We start from the raw sequence: 19053 nt of genomic DNA on the forward strand, positions 1-19053 counted from the left end.
GGGGATAGGGATAAGGGAGTGGTGGGGGAGGGTGTGGTGCCCTCCAAGGCCGAGTGCTTGTTTTTATGCAGTATCAAAGGGGGCTTCTGTTGTCAAGGGAATCGTCAAGTAAGATTTAACTGCACTGCATTTTGTGTGGGTGAAATTAGAGTGCAGAACCCTGATGCTTTGTTATTATTGGTGGTTTTCCCATTTTTTCAGTTGAAGAGAGAGAGAGAGAGCACAAATGGTGTAAACAGGAGCGCAGAGCTGGTGGCATTTCATGGGCAGAGTCAGTCTGATGTTGTTTTGGTATTCTTTCCAGCATTGATTTTACCTTTGAGTGGCAGTGATGGAACATATAATGGATTGCCTAATGTAGAGAAGGCTGCTGGTACTTGGCTTGAAGCAGGGCTTCCACAACCTGAGCAAGCTTTCATATAAATGTCATAGATTGAGCTGTGAGGTGGATTCTCAGTGCACATCAGGATCACCGTTTCACAAGCAGTTAAAATGACTGCTAGTTCCTTAACCGTTTCAAGTAAGAAGGAGTCAAGGTGCTACATGCTTTCATTGTAGCCTGCCATTACCTTATGTTGCCATTACCTTATGTTATATTATGTTTTTATACAATCGTATAGATATTTACAGAACCACTTAAGGTGATAAAAGCAGTTTTGGAACCTGCAACATGTTCAGTTAACAGTTGTATGACAACTTCTTCATACAGCTATGACTTTGTTCTGATTCACTCCCTGTAGGACTAACCACAGAAACACACACTGAAGCGCTTTCGGTAGCCAACATCAGGACGGACCCTTCTGGTTACTGACCTTTTTGCAGGCGAGTATGAATTACCATGGGGTAATCTGTCTGGAATCTTTTGAATCTGTGTGTTTATTTGATGCCACAAAAATATATTTGAGGTTACACAAAAAGGATTTATTTTCATCACATGGGCGTCTCCCATTAAAATCCAACCAGCATTTATATATTTTATAGACTCATAATTCCTTCAGTCTTTGTGTATTAAAATGAAATAATAATTTTAGACATGGAACATACATAACAGATGCAAGGGTCTAAGGATGTTCTAAAATGGCTGCCAGTTTGGAGGGTTAACACTTTTATCTGATTCTATATATGAATATGAATAAAAAGAAACCTTAATTTATAGTAACTACATGAATGAAAAGACAAGACAATGAATACATTACACATTATAAGCCATGGGAAATATAATCTTGCATATTGTGTTTCTCTCACAGTTATATAATATATATTTTTTTAAACAAGGCTGTAGTTTGCAACAGTACCTTGAAACACTGAGCCAAAACAGCAAACTCTGGTGGCCAAAGACTATATTACATTCAAGTAGACATTATAACGCTATAAGACATAAGATGTTAACATGGAGGGTGATATCAATTTCCAAAAATGAGCTGTGTACATATCTCCACAAAGTGTTGAAAGAATGAGGCTGAAAAAATATGTGATTTTCTTCTGTTGACGATGTATCACCAGGGTACAGTTAAAACCATTATTTTGTATATATTACTTGACGTTAACTTATTTTGTCCTTTGAAATGATGCCTCTGTAAGAAGATGCCATAGTGGATGATAAGTGATAATTTATTTCTCAATAACTATTTGATATCTGGATATATATATTGGATATCTGTCTAGTTTCAGTTTTAGTCTTTACAGATCAGTGGAATATCTTTCTTAAAAATATCGGGGTTCTGAGGAACAGGCCCTACAGCCTCAAGACTGATCTGGTTTCTTGGTAGTAGAATGAGATTTACACTATTGTCAGCTCAGCTCTTATTTTCTGACAAAAGACAATAATATTTTATTGTATAATTTGTTCAGTTAACTTTGAACTTCAATTTACAGTCAACTAGGTGTGTCTTCTGGGGGATATTGCATTTCTGATGTTCTGATGTGCTTTACAACAGTAGACTCTGGGTGAGTACAGGCTAAAGAAGAAATGCATGCAAGTTTGCCCATGGCATTGTATTAGTGGGAAGTCTAAGAGCTGTGCTGTGTGTTTGTACCAAGCGGCCGAAACCAGGCTTTGTTTTTGAAGCTCATTTCCTGGTCTTCACAAACCCATGGATAGTTAGTGGATGACATCACAGGCACTTATTTCTTCTACAGTCTATGGCCTGCATTCAGTGGACCGCCTTGTGTCCAGGGTCCTGACTGTATCTGTCTCCCATGCTCTCTTAGCGGAATAGCGGAAACTCTTGAACCATGAGCTCGGTTGCAGTGTTGACCCAGGAGAGCTTTGCTGAGCATCGCAGCGGGCTGAGGGATGAGGAGATCACAGGTATGACAGGGGAGCAGGGCAGGGTATATGTGAACGGGGGTACGTCAGTGCTGGGTCCCCAGTGAGAGTATGCAGGTTTTATTTCCAACCAATCACTTCAGCTGCTGCTTTCACTAATTACTCCCCTCCTAAGGTCTATTAATTGATGCAATCAGCAGGTATAGTGATTGATTGGAATGAACACCTGCATGCTCTCTGCCCTTCATGGCACATGATTGGGCACCACTGGTTTAAGGGATGATAGGGGGTGGGTAGAAGGTTTTAGGGTCCTGTTCCTGAAATCACAGTCCTCAAGGGCTGCTTTTCCACCCTACATTTACCTTCCAGTCAGGTGTGAAGCCCATCTGGCCAATCAGTAGCACTAATTGTTCAGTTAATTTCCTGGGAGGGAAGAAAACCAGGGCCAGATTTGGATTTGAATGCAGGATTTGAGGATCCCTTGTTTAGGGGATGAAAGGGAGGTTGGAAGGGTGTAGAGCAGGGAGGGAGGTTGGAAAGGCATAAGGATGAAGGGTGGGTGGTACTGAGCAATGGCCTGCACACAGTCAGTACAGTGACTCACTCATTGTAGGTGGAACCCCAGAGGATGAGGCCTACATCCCCACCTATTTGGAGGCCTTCCCCCCTCTCCCTGAGAAGGGTACCCCAGGGGAAAAGTCGGGTGAGCCCACAGGGGCCTGGAGCAAGATTCGCCCCATAAAGGCCTCCGTCATCACACAGGTGAGAAGCAGTCCTATTGAATACAGGTTTTGGCAAAAAAAAAAATAACGTGATTATAAATTAGATGCTTGAACACTTCCTCTTTGACTTTCCCTCCCATCTCTCTTCCTGCCGCAGGTGTTTCACGTCCCCCTGGAGGAGAGGCGTTACAAGGACAACAGTCAGTTTGGGGAGGGAGAGGAGGCCAAGGTGTGCCTGGACATCATGCAGAGAACCGGGGCTCACATTGAACTCTCGCTGGCCAAGGATCAGGGCCTGTCTATCATGGTGACGGGCAAACTGGACTCCGTCATGAAAGCACGCAAAGAGATTGTGGCCCGGCTGCAGACACAGGTGAAAACTTGCAGCAGTGTGCAGTAACAGCTCCCTCGTCATTGGCTACAGTGCCTGGCTCTGCTGCTGTACTGTAAAGCAGTTCTCAACTCCAGTCCTCGGGACCCACTTGCCAGAAGGTTTTTGTTGTAACCAGGTACTCACAGACCTGGTTTAATGACTGAACCAATCATACCACCAAAAATGCCCTTGATTAGTTAACTCAGGTGTGAGTTTCTGGTTACAACAAAAACCTTCTGGAAAGTGGGTCCCAAGGACTGGAGTTGAGAAACAGTTCTGTAAAGGATAGCAAAGTAATTGCAATGCACAAACAGTGCCTACTCTCTTTTTAAACAATTGTCATTTGACCGACAGTGTATGTGATTGTATAGTATGTACTTAAATTTATATTGGTCTAATTAAATCTCTAAAGATTTCTCAAAACTGAGAGAACTGAGAGAAGTTGACCAATATGGAGAAGGCTTTTAGTTCAGTTCAATCTTCGCTCCACCACCAAGCAACCCCACAGACAGCCTCTCTCTTCTTCTCACTCCTTTTCCTTTTTCTTGTGACTTCTCCCTCTCCCCACTGATCCACCTCTAAAGGCCTCGGCCACCATCACCATTCCGAAGGAGCACCACCGATTCGTCATCGGGAAGAACGGGGAGAAACTGCAGGAGCTGGAGCTGAAGACGGCCACCAAGATTGGCATTCCAAGACCGGACGACCCCAGTGCTAACATCAGGATCACAGGCACCAAGGAAGGCATTGAGAAGGCCCGGCACGAGATCCTGCTCATCTCCGCAGAACAGGTGAGAGGCTTCATACAGTGTCCAACTGGAAAACTGGTTAGGCTTCAGTATTTACAAGGAGGAACATGTTAAAACACAATACAGAGGTTTTGTCTTGTCTGATGTTTTTACATTCTTATGACATATGGTTCTGCTCATGAGTCATCGCACAAAAGGCCATAGTGAACTTATAAGGTGTCTTGCATTTTATCCAACTAGTCTGATGTGGTGTATGACTGTATAATATTGAAGAATGAGATGAGTCCAGAACCTGGTCAGGTAATGCTGTCTCTGCTGCAGACATCCTCCTTCTCCTGCCCCCCTTTTTGTCCATCCCCTGACCACCCTATTTCTTCCTCTCATGTCTCACCATCCCTGCTTTCTCACCCTCTGGTGTCCCTTCTTCTTGTCTTCCAGGATAAGCGAGCGGTGGAGCGTCTCTCTCTGGAGAAGGCCTTCCACCCTTTCATTGCCGGAGCTCATAACCGGCTGGTGCAGGAGCTGAGTCAGGAGACTGGGGCCCGCATCAGCATCCCCCCACCCAGCCTGCCCAAGGACGAGATCGTCATCACTGGGGAGAAGGAGGCGGTTGCCCTGGCCATCGCCCATATCCGAGCCATCTATGAGGAGAAAGTGAGGACTGAGGATAGTGGACAAATTGGGCAAGAAGGGGGTGGGGGTGGATTGGGGGGACAAGAGGAGATTTTGGAGGAACGATGGGAAGATTGGCAGGGATCTGGCAATGTATTAAGGGTGTTGTGTACTAAGAGAGGAAATAGCTGGAGGACTGAGGGGAAATAATGGAGCAGATTTGAAAGGAACTTCACATGATGTTAATACTGAGCATGCGTACAAGTCCACGCCCGTGCATGTATTCATGTTTTATACTCTCTTCGTTGTTCTGCAGAAGCGCAAAACCACCACCATCTCGGTGGAAGTGAAGAAGTCCCAGCACAAGTACATTGTGGGGCCCAAGGGGAACACGCTGCAGGAGATCATGGAGAGCACCGGCGTTTCCGTGGAGATGCCTCCGCTGGACTCCGGCTCTGAGACCATCATCCTGAGGGGCGAGCCTGACAAACTGGGCCCCGCCCTCACTCAGGTGTATGCTAAGGTGAGAGGGGAGGAGGGAGGGGGGTCTTGAAGTGATAGAATTTATTGTGGCGGAATCAGCCTGCCAACCAACCAATTAAATCAGTCAATCCACACAATGCTGTAGATTTTCATAGACCACTCCAGAAATGTTGGCATAAGTACAGCATGTGCATAGATTAAAAAAAAATATTAAAAAGGTCATATTAAATGAAGATATCTGTTATTTGGAGCTTTGCTCTTTCTTAATGGAATGGAGGCTCTTAAGAGTGCAGGTCTGGCCCCAGAGTCTCTCTATGATGCCTGAGTCAATCCTGGCACCTTCAGGCCCAGACTGAAAGCTGCACTCCTGTTAATAGCACCAACACCAGTGAGGACATGACTGACTCAGGCCCATGTCTGCTTACTTGACAATTATCTCTCTCTGCCTCTCTCTCTCTGCCTCTCTTTGCCCAACTAGGCCAAGAGTGTGATGGTCATGGAAGTGACGGCTCCGGCCTGGCTTCATCGCTTCATCATTGGGAAGAAAGGACAGAATATTGGCCGCATCACTCAACAGTTACCTAAAGTGAGCAGAGGAAGGAGAGTGGGAATGAGAGGGCATAAGAGAGGACATAGGTGGTTGGGTAGATGAAGAACACTTTGTGGGAAAGATGCAGCAGCCACATTGTTAAGTAAAATAAGTGGGGAGTCATTTCTTACAGTTCCTCTTTCCCAATATTGCTCCCCACTTGACCCAACCGATGTGTTTTGAAATGAGTGGGTGATGATTTTTGTGGGACGGTTTAAGATGTAAAAACACACTTGGCACTTGAGGTTTGAAAGATAACAGATTGTTTAACTGACTGAGTAGCCCGATTTGCCATGTCCTCTTTTTGTATTATCGGAATACAGCATACAAACATGATGAATATTGATTTATAAGGCAGACTTCTACCTTTTCAGTTGGAAAGGACAGATTTAAAAGAATTTAGAATATTCTTCCAGTAGAAACGGATGACCAAGTAGTGGATATGCATGCCCTCTAGGAGAATACCCCCCCCACAGACAAAAAAAATTATATATGAGGCAGAGCTAGAACTGAAACATTGGCCGACCTTTGACCTCCCTGAACTCTGTACAGGTGCACATAGAGTTCACGGATGGGGAGGAGAAGATCAGCCTGGAGGGACCAACAGAAGAGGTGGAGCAAGCACAGGCCCAGATACAGGATATCATCAAAGACCTGGTCAGTTCTGGGGCATGTTGGGAAACAATTCAGCCAGGGACTGAACACACATAAGTGTTGCACATAAGATCAGTTTTGATCATAGAACCGATCAACAATTCTAGGCACAGATACACACAAGCATGATATGGATTTAAATTTTTTTGCACTCTTGTCATTGACATGGATATCCTAGCCTTCTTGCTCCTAGCTCTTTTGGCTGTTTGTAGCCTATTGCTGATATGTGTTCCTGGAACTGATTTCAGGTTGCCTGTTTCTGATTACTATTAATTACTGACGACTGTTTTCCATCACCGGCAAAATTTGGTAAATGATTCTGCAGAGTGGTTGAAGGTAAATAGCTGAAATACACTCTGCCTGCTGTTTATGGAGTGATTGGGAGGACACTAGTGTCACTATGTCAAACCCAATCTGCTCACCTTCTGACCTCTCTCTGCTCACAGATGCTGAGGATGGACTACACAGAAGTAAACATAGATCAGCGTTTTCACAGACACCTCATTGGCAAGAATGGAGCCAACAGTGAGCACAGACACATCACTCAAAAACACAGCCATAAAGAAACACTACTTATATTGTGTTAAAAGATCTGTGCTACAGAATATTGGGCTACCTCAGCACTCTTAAGGCCGTCACGTCTGTGTGGTTCCCACTCTGCAGTTAACAGGATAAAAGAGCAGTACAAGGTGTCGGTGCGGATCCCACAGGACACGGACCGCAGTGGCCTCGTGCGCATAGAGGGGGACCCCCAGGGGGTACAGCTGGCACGCAAGGAGCTCATTGACATGGCCCAGCGCATGGTGAGTCCCACCACCAGGGCAAAAGCAGCACTTCTCACTGAGACTGCAGTGTGTTTGCATCTAGAGGATCTGTGCTGCTAACCTGGGTGGGGGGGGGCTTGGTGAATTATTTATTTTGAAAAATGATTTCTTCATTTCTAGTTCATTCTCCCAATATCACTCTGTCTGTATATTGTATACACTCTTACTTCCTTATACACAGGAGAATGAGCGCACCAAGGACCTGATTATCGAGCAGAAGTTCCACCGCACCATCATTGGCCAGAAAGGCGAGAAGATCAAAGAAGTACGGGACAAGTTTCCCGAGGTACTGAACCTGACGTGCTGAGTCTTAGCCTTGGGATGGGATTCGAGTCTGCGTGAAAACGGCACTCTCTCCACTGTTCTCTTCCAGGTCATCATCAATTTCCCCGACCCAGCCCAGAAGAGTGACATCGTGCAGCTGCGGGGTCCCAAGAATGAGGTGGAGAAGTGTGGGAAGTTCCTACACAGACTCCTTGCAGACCTTGTACGTCTCCTCCTGAGCCGCCACACCCTGCCTCACCCCTCTCCATTGACAGGGATTCTCTGGACCATATTCTCATTTCACATGTCCATTCTCGCCATCTCCTTCCACAGATTGAGAATAGCTTCTCCATCTCAGTCCCAATCTTCAAGCAGTTCCACAAAAACATCATTGGCAAAGGTGGTGCCAACATCAAAAAGGTTAGATATTTCCCAGAATCCAGTGCAGCATCTGGTGATTTGTGGCATTTCTGTCTTAAGTATCTCCTGGTGTGTCACTAAAATAGATCCGTGAGGAAACAAACACCAAGATTGACCTTCCCACGGAAAACAGTGACTCGGAGATGATTGTGATCACTGGGAAAAAGGGGAACTGTGAGGTGGCTCGTGACCGCATCCTGACCATCCAGAGAGACCTGGTAAAAGAGGGGTTCATACAGTCACAGGGTCACACTTGTGTGGCTCAGCACTCTGTAAGCAGATCGCCATAGAGAGCATTAGATGCAGAGGGAGAAAGTGCAACTGTACAGAAGAATATTGATTCAGTCTGTGCTGCTTAAGAGAAGATGATAATTTTAGTTAAAACAATTGCAATATAACCCGTGTGAAGCATCCTGGGATTGAGATCAATTTTCTTTTTTTCCAATACCTTATTTTTTCTCCCATTTTACAATGCCCAGTCATTGTTTGTAGTTTGGTACCATGGCTGCAGCGTTAGGGACAGTGCAGACTAGCTGGCACCTCGTTAAATAGCCCAGAATGATTTGCTTATAAGACATAGATTTTTTAAAGTATCTGTAGTACTGTTTTGCAGAATTTGTTGGAAGTGCCTGTTAGTGTTTTCTTAGAATGGCTTCAGAATATGTAGCAGTCCTAAGTGGCAGCAGCAGTAGCACGTGGCAGTCCTGGACTGCAAAGATAGCTGAAATATTTCTGTATGATCCTCTCTCTGACTCTCACTCACACTCTGCGGTCCATCCATAGGCAAACATAAAGGAGGCAGAGGTGACAATCCCAGCTAAGCTGCACAACTCCCTGATCGGGTCCCGGGGCTGTCTGGTGCGCTCTGTAATGGAGGACTGTGGGGGAGTCCACATCCACTTTCCCTCAGAGGGCTCGGGCTCAGACCGGGTCACCATCCGGGGCCCCGCGGGGGAGGTGGAGAAGGCCCGGAAACAGCTGCTACAGCTGGCTGAGGAGAAGGTGAGAGGTAGAGCGGTGGGGGCACGGGTAGGGAGGGAGGGGGAAAAGGAAGGAAATATCCTGGAGGGGGGATCCTCTCAACATCCTCTTGTCACTTGAGAGCTGTGTTTTCTCTGTCTGCTACCTCGCCCAATGATCACGTGTGTGCTTCTGCCCTGCCAGCAAATCAACAACTTCACAGCGGAGCTGCAGGCCAAGCCTGAATACCACAAGTTCCTGATTGGGCGGGGCGGGGCCAACATCCGGCGTGTGAGGGACCGCACCGGGGCGCGCATCATCTTCCCCTCCCCCGACGACCCCGAGCAGGAGCTCATCACGATCGTGGGCCGAGAGGAGGCTGTACGGCAAGCCCAGAAGGAGCTGGAGACCCTCGTCAAGAACCTGGTACAGCCTGGGGCAGGGACACCGGCTGGAGCTTTCAGCTGGTGGGCCAGAGTTGGAAGGCTTAGGGGAGAGATGCTGGAGGTTTGGGCTGTGGGTAGGAATGAGAAGGTTTAAGAGAAACAGGTTGTGGATATAGGCTGTTTGGTGGGAATGTTTAGGGGAGACATGCTGGAGGTTTGACTGTTGAATGGGAATTGGAAGGTTTAGGGGGGAGATGATGGAGGTTTGAGCTGTTTGGTGGGAATTTTAAGGTTTAGGGGAAAGAGGCTGGAAAGTTTTAGGTATTGCTGTGGCATCCGTAATGGTGGCATAATTATGAAATCATAATTCTAAAGGTCATGGTTAAATTGTGACAGTGGGAGAAGATACCAAGCTCTGCTGTGGTATTATCCATACCCCCTTCCTACTAACCAGTCAAAGCACACCGAGCCTCCTGCTCCACCCTTACCTTGCCCCTACCTTTGTCGACAGGACGATGTGATCGAGGATAGCATGGTTGTGGAGCCACGCCACCATCGGCATTTTGTGTGCCGCCGTGGTCAGGTCCTAAGGGAGCTGGCGGAGGAATACGGGGGTGTGGCCGTTAGCTTTCCACGCACGGGCACCCACAGTGATCGTGTCACACTAAAGGGGGCTAAGGACTGTGTAGAGGCTGCTAAGCGACGCATTCAGGAGATCATCGTGGACCTGGTACGCATCTCTGCGTGAGAACGTGTTTGTGTGTGACATAATTTTATCTTTGCTGTGTGTGTGTTTCTGTGCCTGTAAAATTTTATGCAAGGCTATTGTTTTTGTAGCATACACTCAAGAACGTTGTCTCCCTCTGTTGGCGGTTTCAGGAGGCGCAAGTGATGGTGGAGGTTGCCATCCCCCAGAGGTACCACCGTGCAGTCATGGGCCCTAAGGGCTCGCGCATCCAGCAGATCACCCGCGACCATGAGGTCCAGATCAAGTTTCCTGAGAGGGAGGAGTCAACAGGTCAGTGCTTTTCTCACCGTGTCTGTCACCTCATCTCCCTGTATTCCCTTCAGTCCTTTGTTTTTAGCAAATTCTGTATTCATCTAAACTGTTTCAAATGGACTAAAAGGGATTTAAATGAGTACTCTGGGGTTTTTTCTTCATGTAATCCTGGAAATAAACTGAATGTTTTAGGATTCAGAAATAATTCTAACAAATGAAAGTAACTTGAAAGCATTGTAAGATCTACTCAAAGACCAAAGAAGAGCAAGCAGTGCACAATCCACAATCACCTGACCTCAAACCCATTGAACATTTATGGGGCCACTTGAAGACTGACAAAAGGCAAGCATTCAGTGACATCACAAGATGTTCTTTGGAACATTGTCAAATAATGCTGGGATAACATTACATTACATTACATTACATTATTGGCATTTGGCAGACGCTCTTATCCAGAGCGACGTACAACAAAGTGCATACCCATAACCAGGGATAAGTTCGCTGAAAGACCCTAGAGGTAAGTACAATTTCAACTGCTACCTGTACAACAAAGATAAGGACAAGGGCCATTTTTTTTTTTTTTTTTTTTTTTTTTTTTTTTGAACAAACAAACAAAGAGCAAAAGTCACCAAAGTTAACTATCCAAAAACTGCTTACCTAGCCAACTAAAAATACCGATACACAAAGCAAGTCACAGAGACAACAATTAAGGTTCACAGGGAGGTAGGGAGGGATGGGGAGAGGTGCTGCTTGAAGAGGTGTGTCTTCAGCTTGCGCTTGAAGGTGGGGAGAGATTCTATAGTTCTGACCTCAACGGGGAGTTCGTTCCACCACCGTGGAGCCAGAACAGACAGTAGTCGTGAGCGTGAGGTGGAGGTTCTGAGAGGGGGAGGTGCCAAGCGGCCTGTGGAGGCTGAACGAAGAGGTCTGGCAGGGGTGTAGGGTCTGATGATTTTTTGCAGATAAGCTGGGGAAGTCCCTTTAACTGCTTGGAAGGCTAGCACCAATGTTTTGAATTTGATGCGAGCCATGACAGGCAGCCAGTGGAGGGAAGTAAGCAGGGGGGTGACATGTGAGTATTTGGGAAGGTTGAAGACCAGACGAGCTGCTGCATTCTGGATGAGTTGGAGGGGTCTGATGGCGGACGCTGGGAGGCCAGCCAAGAGGGAATTGCAGTAGTCCAGGCGGGACAGAACCATCGCTTGGACCAGACATGACATGAATCATCAGGCTTAGCACAAAAGAGTCCATGCCAGCTTGAGTCCACATTGCCATTAAAGTAAAAGGCGGACATACCAAATACTAAGAAATTCTGAAATTAATGTCATTTTTTTTGAAGATTCAACTTCTCACTCAAATTGTTATGCTGATAATATAATTAGTAATGAAAAAGTTTGTATGAAATGAGAAAAGAATGCAAAATAGAACCATTTTCACTAGTGGTCTCAAACTTTTGGACCCCACTGTATATTGAATGTATAATGCACAAGGAGGTTTACTGGGTCTATGAATTTTATTTGTATGGCCAGGGGTAGAGCCCTCTCCACAGGAGAATGGCGAAGCCAGCCCAGAGGCGGAGTTTGTCCCACGCAAGTGTGACATCATCACTATCTCTGGGCGGGCTGAGAAGTGTGAGCTGGCACGAGCAGCCCTGCTGGTATGACCCCTCCCTCTCTCACCCTTCCCTCTCTCACCCTTCTCTCTCTCACACTTCTCTCTCTCACACTTCCCTCTCTCACACTTCCCTCTCTCACACTTCCCTCTCTCACACTTCCCTCTCTCACCTGCTTCCTCTTTCCTGTCCTAAATTGGTCCATTGAACCTGCATCATCTGCATTATCCAAATATATTTATTTGCTATCTGTCCACCCTGCTTTCTCCCCAATTTCTATTTAAAAAAAATCTAATGATATTCCTTCCTCTTTCTGTTTCCTTCCTCTGGTTTCTCTACCTTGCATCCTATCCATCTCTCTTTAAGACTCTGGTCCCAGTCACTGTGGATGTGGAAGTTTCCTATGACCTCCATCGCTACATCATTGGACAGAAAGGCAGTGGCATCCGCAAGATGATGGAGGGGTATGAGGTACAGAGTGGCTGCATCCTCACATGGACCTGTGGATGGCTGTGTGCCATTTGTGTTATTCTCCCACAGGCAGCACAGTGTGTTTCACTTATGTCTATATGTTGTTGTGCGTGTGTGCGTGTGTGCATGTGAGCAGGTGAATATATGGGTGCCACAGCAGGAGCAGCAATCTGATGTCATTAAGATCACGGGTCAGGTGGCAAACGTGGAGCGTGCGAGGGTGGGGCTGATGGAGAGGGTCAAAGAGCTTCAGGCTGAGCAAGAGGACCGGGTAGGGACAGGATCAGCACCCGAACACCCCCCTCCCCCCACACATACACACACACACACACACACACACACACACACACACACACACACACACACAGTGTACACGCACACAAGTACACCTACAACCAGGTCAGGAGATCAGGTTCATTACATACTATAGGTCACAGATTACTGTATTGTGTCTCTGGTTTCTGCAGCATACAGGCTAACTGCTAATGTTTCCATCCAAATATTTTACCTACTTATGTGTCTCTCTAAATGTTACACTTACAGGTACAATAATATCACAATGATATTTGATGGTACTCATGCTCAGCATATTTCCCTTCATGCCATCCAGGCTCTGAGGAGCTTTAAGCTCACCATCTCCGTCCAACCCAAATATCACCCCAAGATCATTGGACGCAAGGGGGCAGTCATCTCCCAGATCCGCAAGGACCACGACGTCAACGTGCAGTTCCCTGACAAGGGAGATGAGCAGCAGGTACGTCTCCATTTTGTTTTTATCCCTGTACCCTGTGTCCATTGTGTCTCTGTTTCTCACTTTTCTCTCGCTGGCCCTTTCATCCTTCTCATCTCCCTCTCTGTTCATCTTTCTCTGTATCCCTCTGTCCTCTCTCCCACCTCCAGGACCTGATCACCATTTCAGGGTATGAGCGGAATGTGGAAGAGGCCAGGGCGGCGATCGAGCAGCTGGTGTCGGTTCTGGAGGAGATGGTGAGCCAGGACGTGAAGCTCGACCACCGCGTCCACGCCCGCATCATCGGCGCTCGCGGCAAGGCCATCCGCAAACTTATGGAGGAGTTCAAGGTAGATGCCTAAATACTAAGGTATTTACAATCTGAACAACACCCTTTCCAAGTTACCTTTGAACTGTGCCATTGCTGACTGGGGCTGGTGGCCCTGCAGGGAGATGCATGTGTCAGTCAGGTGGGAGGGATTTCAGGTACGACCCCCCGACCATATCCCTGTATCCACCAGTGAACCTCTGGTTGGTTGGGCGCTCACAGTCTGTCTGTACTGGCTGGACGTGCAGTCTCCTCCCGTAGCTCAGTGGCTGTTTGAGCTGGGGGATGGAAGCAGCTGGGTGATGTGAGAGGGTGTATCAGAAGACAAATACAATCGGTTGTTCCTAAATTGGGAGAAAATGCGAGTACAATAAAATAAAAAAAGCGAAGTTACTCAAACATATAAATCGGGTGCAATTGATCTTCATTCGGCAAAGCAGAGCACCAAGGACTTCTCTTGGAATGTCCTTTTTCCCTAGGTGGATATCCGGTTTCCACAGCCGGGCTCTGAGGATCCAGACCGGGTTACGGTGTCGGGACTTCCGGAAAGCGTGGACAATGCCATTGACCACTTGCTCAACCTGGAGGAGGAATATGTGAGTCTGAAATCTCAGGGTCACGTGACTGAGCCAGTGGGCTGTTGGTATGATCTTGTGGTTGAAAAATATACAATCGACATAATCAACATTCTTGTATTCAGAATTTGCACCTGGGCACATCTATACCTGTAAAACTGTTCATAGTATTTTACAGTCAAACCATTATAACAATTCTCATGAAAAGAAAAACATTGATGAAGGGGGTAGTAGACCACACTGTCTGAGGATCAGTGCATCTGTATGTGCATATGTCCGTAGGTGTGTTGAGTGATTGCGTTCTGCTCTCTCCTCAGATGATGAGTGTGACAGAAACGGAAACAATGGCAGCCTACATGAAACCACCATCAAGGGGGGGAGGAGGGGGCGATGCAGAGAGCGGCGTGCCTGCCAAGGGATTCGTGGTGAGGGACGCTCCCTGGAACGCCCCTGGAAACAAGGTTAGTGAGAGACCAGGAGGTGTCCCCAAACACCAGGCTCCTACTAATAGAATTAAGGTTAATGTGTTAGCTGATGTGGAAAACATCATTTGTGTTCATATACACTCACCGAGCACATTATTAAAAACATTTTTACTTAATCACATGAATAAGTAGGTGTAATAATCTAATCAGCCAAGTGATTTTGACCATGGAATGATTATTTGTGGCAGACAGGTTGGATAGGCTACAGCAGTAGAAGTCTATAAAAATAAGTCTAATAAATACCTAATACAGTGCTCACTGAGTGTATACTCAAATTATCTAAATGTGTTGCTACTCACTAAGTTTAAGTTGATTTTGTACTCGGTCAATCGTTCTAACAGGGCATTACAAATTCAGGAAAATGTGTGTTTGGGAGAGACCACTGTGTGGAGAGGGGGCTGCATATTTTGACAGCCATTTTGTCTTATTTCATCATCAACCTCACCAACAGCATGGGTAACATATTTACACGCAGGTTGTGCTACTGCGCTGTCTGCTGTAATTGTTTTAATTATTATTCTCATGGATGTGACTGCATGTCTCCAAGGCCCCTGACATGAGCAGTGCTGAAGACTTCCCGACCTTTGGGGCTGGTGTGGCTCCTAAACAGATGTCTGCATGGGGCCCCAAGAAGTTCTGAGACTTGGAAAGGGAGAGAGCAGTGAAACTGGATGTGACCATTCCTGGCACGCTCCCTTCATCTTCCCTAGCTCCAGGTCCACCCATCGCTTGTGTACCACTCTCTCTTGCGCTCTCCATCTTTTTCTTGGGCATCTTCCTGGTCATTTAGGAGATGAGAGGAAGGGAGAACACTCTTTTCTCCACAGTAGAATGAGTTCTTAGCTCTTTCTTAACTCTCTGTCACCTTTTTGCTTTTGCTTGTACCAGAGATGTTGACAGTTGTCAAAACTTTGTTAAACAGGGTGGTCAAAACTAAGCCCTCCCCTCATTTGATTTTGAACCTGTTACTGTGGACAAACATGAATGCATCAGGTCTTTTCAGATATGGGTTTGTATAGTAGTTTGGACAGACAAGACATGCAAGACATTTTCGAAAAAAGATGATAGGCCAAGATTTCTAGTTGGTTTTATGGATAGAAAAAAGGAGTAGAATATTTGATTGTGTAATGAAAATTATGGCAACGGTTTTAAAATGTCTGATGAAGTTATTTTATTGTGGGTTTATTCTGTAGATGATCCTTTCAAGCACATACAGCACTTCAGGAGGGGATTACTGAAATGATGTGGTTGGGGGGGCACTTAAAACACACTCCCTGGTATGTATAGTTCTTTTTTATTCATTTCTATTCAGAGATGAAGTAGCACTTATATTAGTATTTTCAAGGTGGCTAAAAGTGGCTCTGTGGCATTCTGCGATATTGGGTCATTTATAATGGAGTCTGTTTCACTGTTATTTATTAATTTATATTTATTCTTTTATATATGGAGTTACTTTTCAGTTTCATCTGAACAAAGATTGAAGCTTAGCTGTGACTCTGGATTGGAAGAACTTGAAACTCTTGGGTTCCATGGGTGTGTATGCGTGTGTGCCAGGATTAAGCTTAATCACGTTTGCATATCTCCACCAGTCCCATGTCTCACCTACCCTCTACCCCCAATTTGTCTCCTCTTGTTTCTCTCACTCAGTTCAGCACTCAATTACATTGCGAAGGTCAATTTTTGGTGAAACAGTAAAATCAGCTTTGTCAGTGAAATTCAAATATTTGTAGAAATTTGAATCTTGAATATCAAAGATAAGTGCACATTTCAGTCCTCATTTAACTGAGCCTTACATAGTCAATCAGTAAGTTCTTGGAATATCTATCCAAATGTTCAACCTGTGGTGATCTTATAAGGCTGAGGATTGCACCAAATAAATAGAATCAATCTAGGGAAAAACAAAGGGTGACACAGTTTACATGACCGTACAAGGCCTGTCAGTGCAATGAGAAACAGAACAGAAGACCTGCTGGACCAGTAAATGTCACCATCTCCCATGGTATACTGTATGTATACAATATGCTGTTTCCCTTGGGTTTAAATCCCTCATTCGAAAAATCTATAGAAATTCTGTTCTAAAACTGAAACTTTCCTGTTTTCCTCGGATAAGTTGCAGGGTTCTCCCTAGAATTGTTTTTAACAGCGTGGCACTCAGGCCCCCTGGGGGGAGGGGGGGCTTGGGGTGCTGGGCTTGGGGTGCTGGGCTTGGGGGTAGAAGAAGCCTTGTTATACCACCATTTCCTGCATTCTGGGGCCTTTAAAAACACACAGAAAAATGCCTTCAGACATTGATGGTTAGAAATGGAGGAATTAGGAAAATGTCATTAATTTCTCTCATTGACAGTTGATCCAGAAGTCTTGAAAATGCATCTGAAGGGAATGGTGACATGACTTCTGAGACCTTTGCCATCCAAACCAGGCATAAATATTGGAAAACTTGTGTTGCTTTTGGTAGTGGGAAAATACCAAAATGGCAATATCTAGCTTTAAATCTCAGTTTGCCATGCTGACAGAAACGGTCCTGCAGCTGTTGGACGATCTAGATAATTCGTTTAATGACGGGGCAGCTTTGTTTTCCGGTTTCCGGTTTTGTTTTTAACATGAGATGTGTTTGGGTACCAAAAGTGTGAGAGTTTGTAGGTTTTTTAATCCAATAACCTACCAAATGCAACATGACTTTTGAACTAAAATAAATTGCATGGTTACAGGATTCACCCATGAACTTGCCATGAATTTAACACACTATCCCAGTGAACAAAAGCTGGAGCCTCTAAGTCTAGAGGGTTGGAAATCTAGGTTGAGAGACGTTTTGACATATAATGGGTTAACCTCATCTGTTTTATCTCAGGCTATAGCCTAGCTACTTTTCAACCAGATGTTTTCACCTGAATGCCTCAATGACACTTCACCAATTTTCCATGGGAAAAATGTACACTGGGATATGAAAACACATTTTACAGCATTTTAGCAAGGTTATTAACATTGACATTGAAATGTTTCAGGGCTTGTGTAACAAATTAAAATAAAATATTGGAACAGGTGAACTATAATAACCAGCTGTGTATACAAAATGAAGGCACTAAATTAAGTTAATTGCATACACTTGATTGTGGTTGAACACATTGTTACACAATGGTGCAAGTGAGGGAACAGAGAGGTGAACCGGCACTGTTACATTCTTTGGGGCGAACTCTAGAGTTGTGTGAATAATAGTGAAGTAGTTCAGAGAAGATCCTTCTTGGACCTGGGGCCTAATTTATAAACTATTTATCGACACATTATACATTGAATGCTGTGCATGCCCATTGGCAAATGGGGAAAAAGCTCACACTGTGCAGAGAAGCTGATCCTCATGCATATTCATGACCATGTGTATAAAGATTTCCTGTGGTTGAATAATGGAAAATTGTTGTCTCAGATAAAGCCTTTTCTTTGTTTTACCTTAAAAATTGAGCTCCATTAAAATGCACAACTACGAAGGATTTACAAATGATGCACACTGGAGAGTTCTGGTTGAAGCAAAACCAGCATGCACTGATTCTAGCAGTGCCACTGATAATACCAGACAGACCAGGTTAACTGACACCCGAAAAATGGTTAGTAAATGGCAGCTATAGGCTTTTTGACAAACTTAAGGCCAGATTCCCAACTATCAAAATTCCATTTATTGGAATTTGCATTTATAATGATTAGTTTTTTTGCTACTTTTGTGTGTTCCATTTTGGAAAATATATGCTTGAAGAGCAGCTGGATTTTTGAACCTAATGAAAGATATGAAATTGAAAGCAGTCTCAAAAGTGTTGATTTACATGGGGAGAGTGGACGGATTAAAAGTAGTTTTTAAATCCTGAAATCTGTTTCTTGTATTTTATTTCTCTGGTTCTTGTCAATTCGGGGTAAAATTTTCAAAAGTGAGGATATGCAACAACACAAAATCTGTTCCCTTTATGTTCGTTAAGAGCGCCAGTGTGTATAGGTATGTTTTGTATTGTTTGCATAAAATGTGTAATTCTCCTGTGCTTCTTTTGATGCCGTTTTAATACCTTCACCCCCTCCATAAATGTAAAATGCTCTTCATGCTGCCCGGTTTGAGTGCTGATGTGGTCATTGCTGGAGAGTGATTAAAACTATTGATTTTAAAACCGATAGAACACTATTGGCCTTAAAATAATTGTTATAAAATATTTTGACATGATGTGATTGAGTAAATATGCAACACTGCAATAACATGTCAGTGACTGGACTTTTCCTACTCCAAATAAAATATGAAAAAATGACCATAACTCATTTTGTCCTGAATCTTTTTGCTAAGTGTTTGTGTGAACGAATATTGTTATGTATCTCTGAGGGGTTATTTTTTAATTTAACAGTAAAATGAAACATTCTCCTTTCTTTGACCAAAAATACTGTTCCATGGTAGTCTCATTTTGATTCCCCTCATTGCCCTTCCAAGCAAAAGAAGGTAAATGAAATCTGAGATCTTGGGAATGGCTTCAGTTACATATAATTTTTTGAAACCTTTTTATGAAGTCCCATGAGGGATCTAA

At 44.8% G+C, this 19053-nt stretch overlaps 1 protein-coding gene across 2 annotated transcripts; it reads left to right on the forward strand.

Annotated features, from left to right (window-relative positions):
• The first annotated feature begins 2090 nt into the window (after positions 1-2090).
• hdlbpb (high density lipoprotein binding protein b) lies at positions 2091-18789 on the forward strand. Of its 2 annotated transcripts, XM_061235988.1 has the most exons (26): positions 2091-2311; positions 2883-3031; positions 3149-3364; positions 3949-4155; positions 4552-4767; positions 5042-5248; positions 5687-5794; positions 6350-6454; positions 6898-6976; positions 7115-7254; positions 7457-7561; positions 7649-7762; positions 7873-7959; positions 8046-8177; positions 8743-8961; positions 9124-9345; positions 9817-10035; positions 10185-10323; positions 11835-11962; positions 12284-12388; positions 12525-12659; positions 12999-13142; positions 13289-13468; positions 13926-14042; positions 14339-14482; positions 15054-18789. In XM_061235988.1, the coding sequence occupies exons 1-26, from the start codon at positions 2236-2238 to the stop codon at positions 15144-15146; spliced, it is 3786 nt and encodes a 1261-aa protein (XP_061091972.1). In that variant the 5' UTR covers positions 2091-2235; the 3' UTR covers positions 15147-18789. The 2 variants fall into 2 exon arrangements, with proteins under 2 accessions (XP_061091972.1, XP_061091973.1); XM_061235989.1 differs by lacking the exons at positions 14339-14482; positions 15054-18789 and having other exon boundaries at positions 13289-13488; positions 13926-14031.
• The last annotated feature ends 264 nt before the right edge of the window (positions 18790-19053 follow it).

The sequence above is a fragment of the Conger conger genome, chromosome 3, assembly GCF_963514075.1.
Source record: "Conger conger chromosome 3, fConCon1.1, whole genome shotgun sequence".
NCBI lineage: Eukaryota > Metazoa > Chordata > Actinopteri > Anguilliformes > Congridae > Conger > Conger conger.

What these genes read in the sequence shown, in the direction of transcription:
- hdlbpb (XM_061235988.1), top strand. Translation starts at nt 2,236, where the DNA reads ATGAGCTCGGTTGCAGTGTTGACCCAGGAGAGCTTTGCTGAGCATCGC. An exon ending in TCACTCAACAGTTACCTAAA is followed by an intron (nt 5,795 to 6,349) that starts GTGAGCAGAGGA and finishes AACTCTGTACAG; the next exon opens with GTGCACATAGAGTTCACGGA. An exon ending in AGGCTGAGCAAGAGGACCGG is followed by an intron (nt 12,660 to 12,998) that starts GTAGGGACAGGA and finishes CATGCCATCCAG; the next exon opens with GCTCTGAGGAGCTTTAAGCT.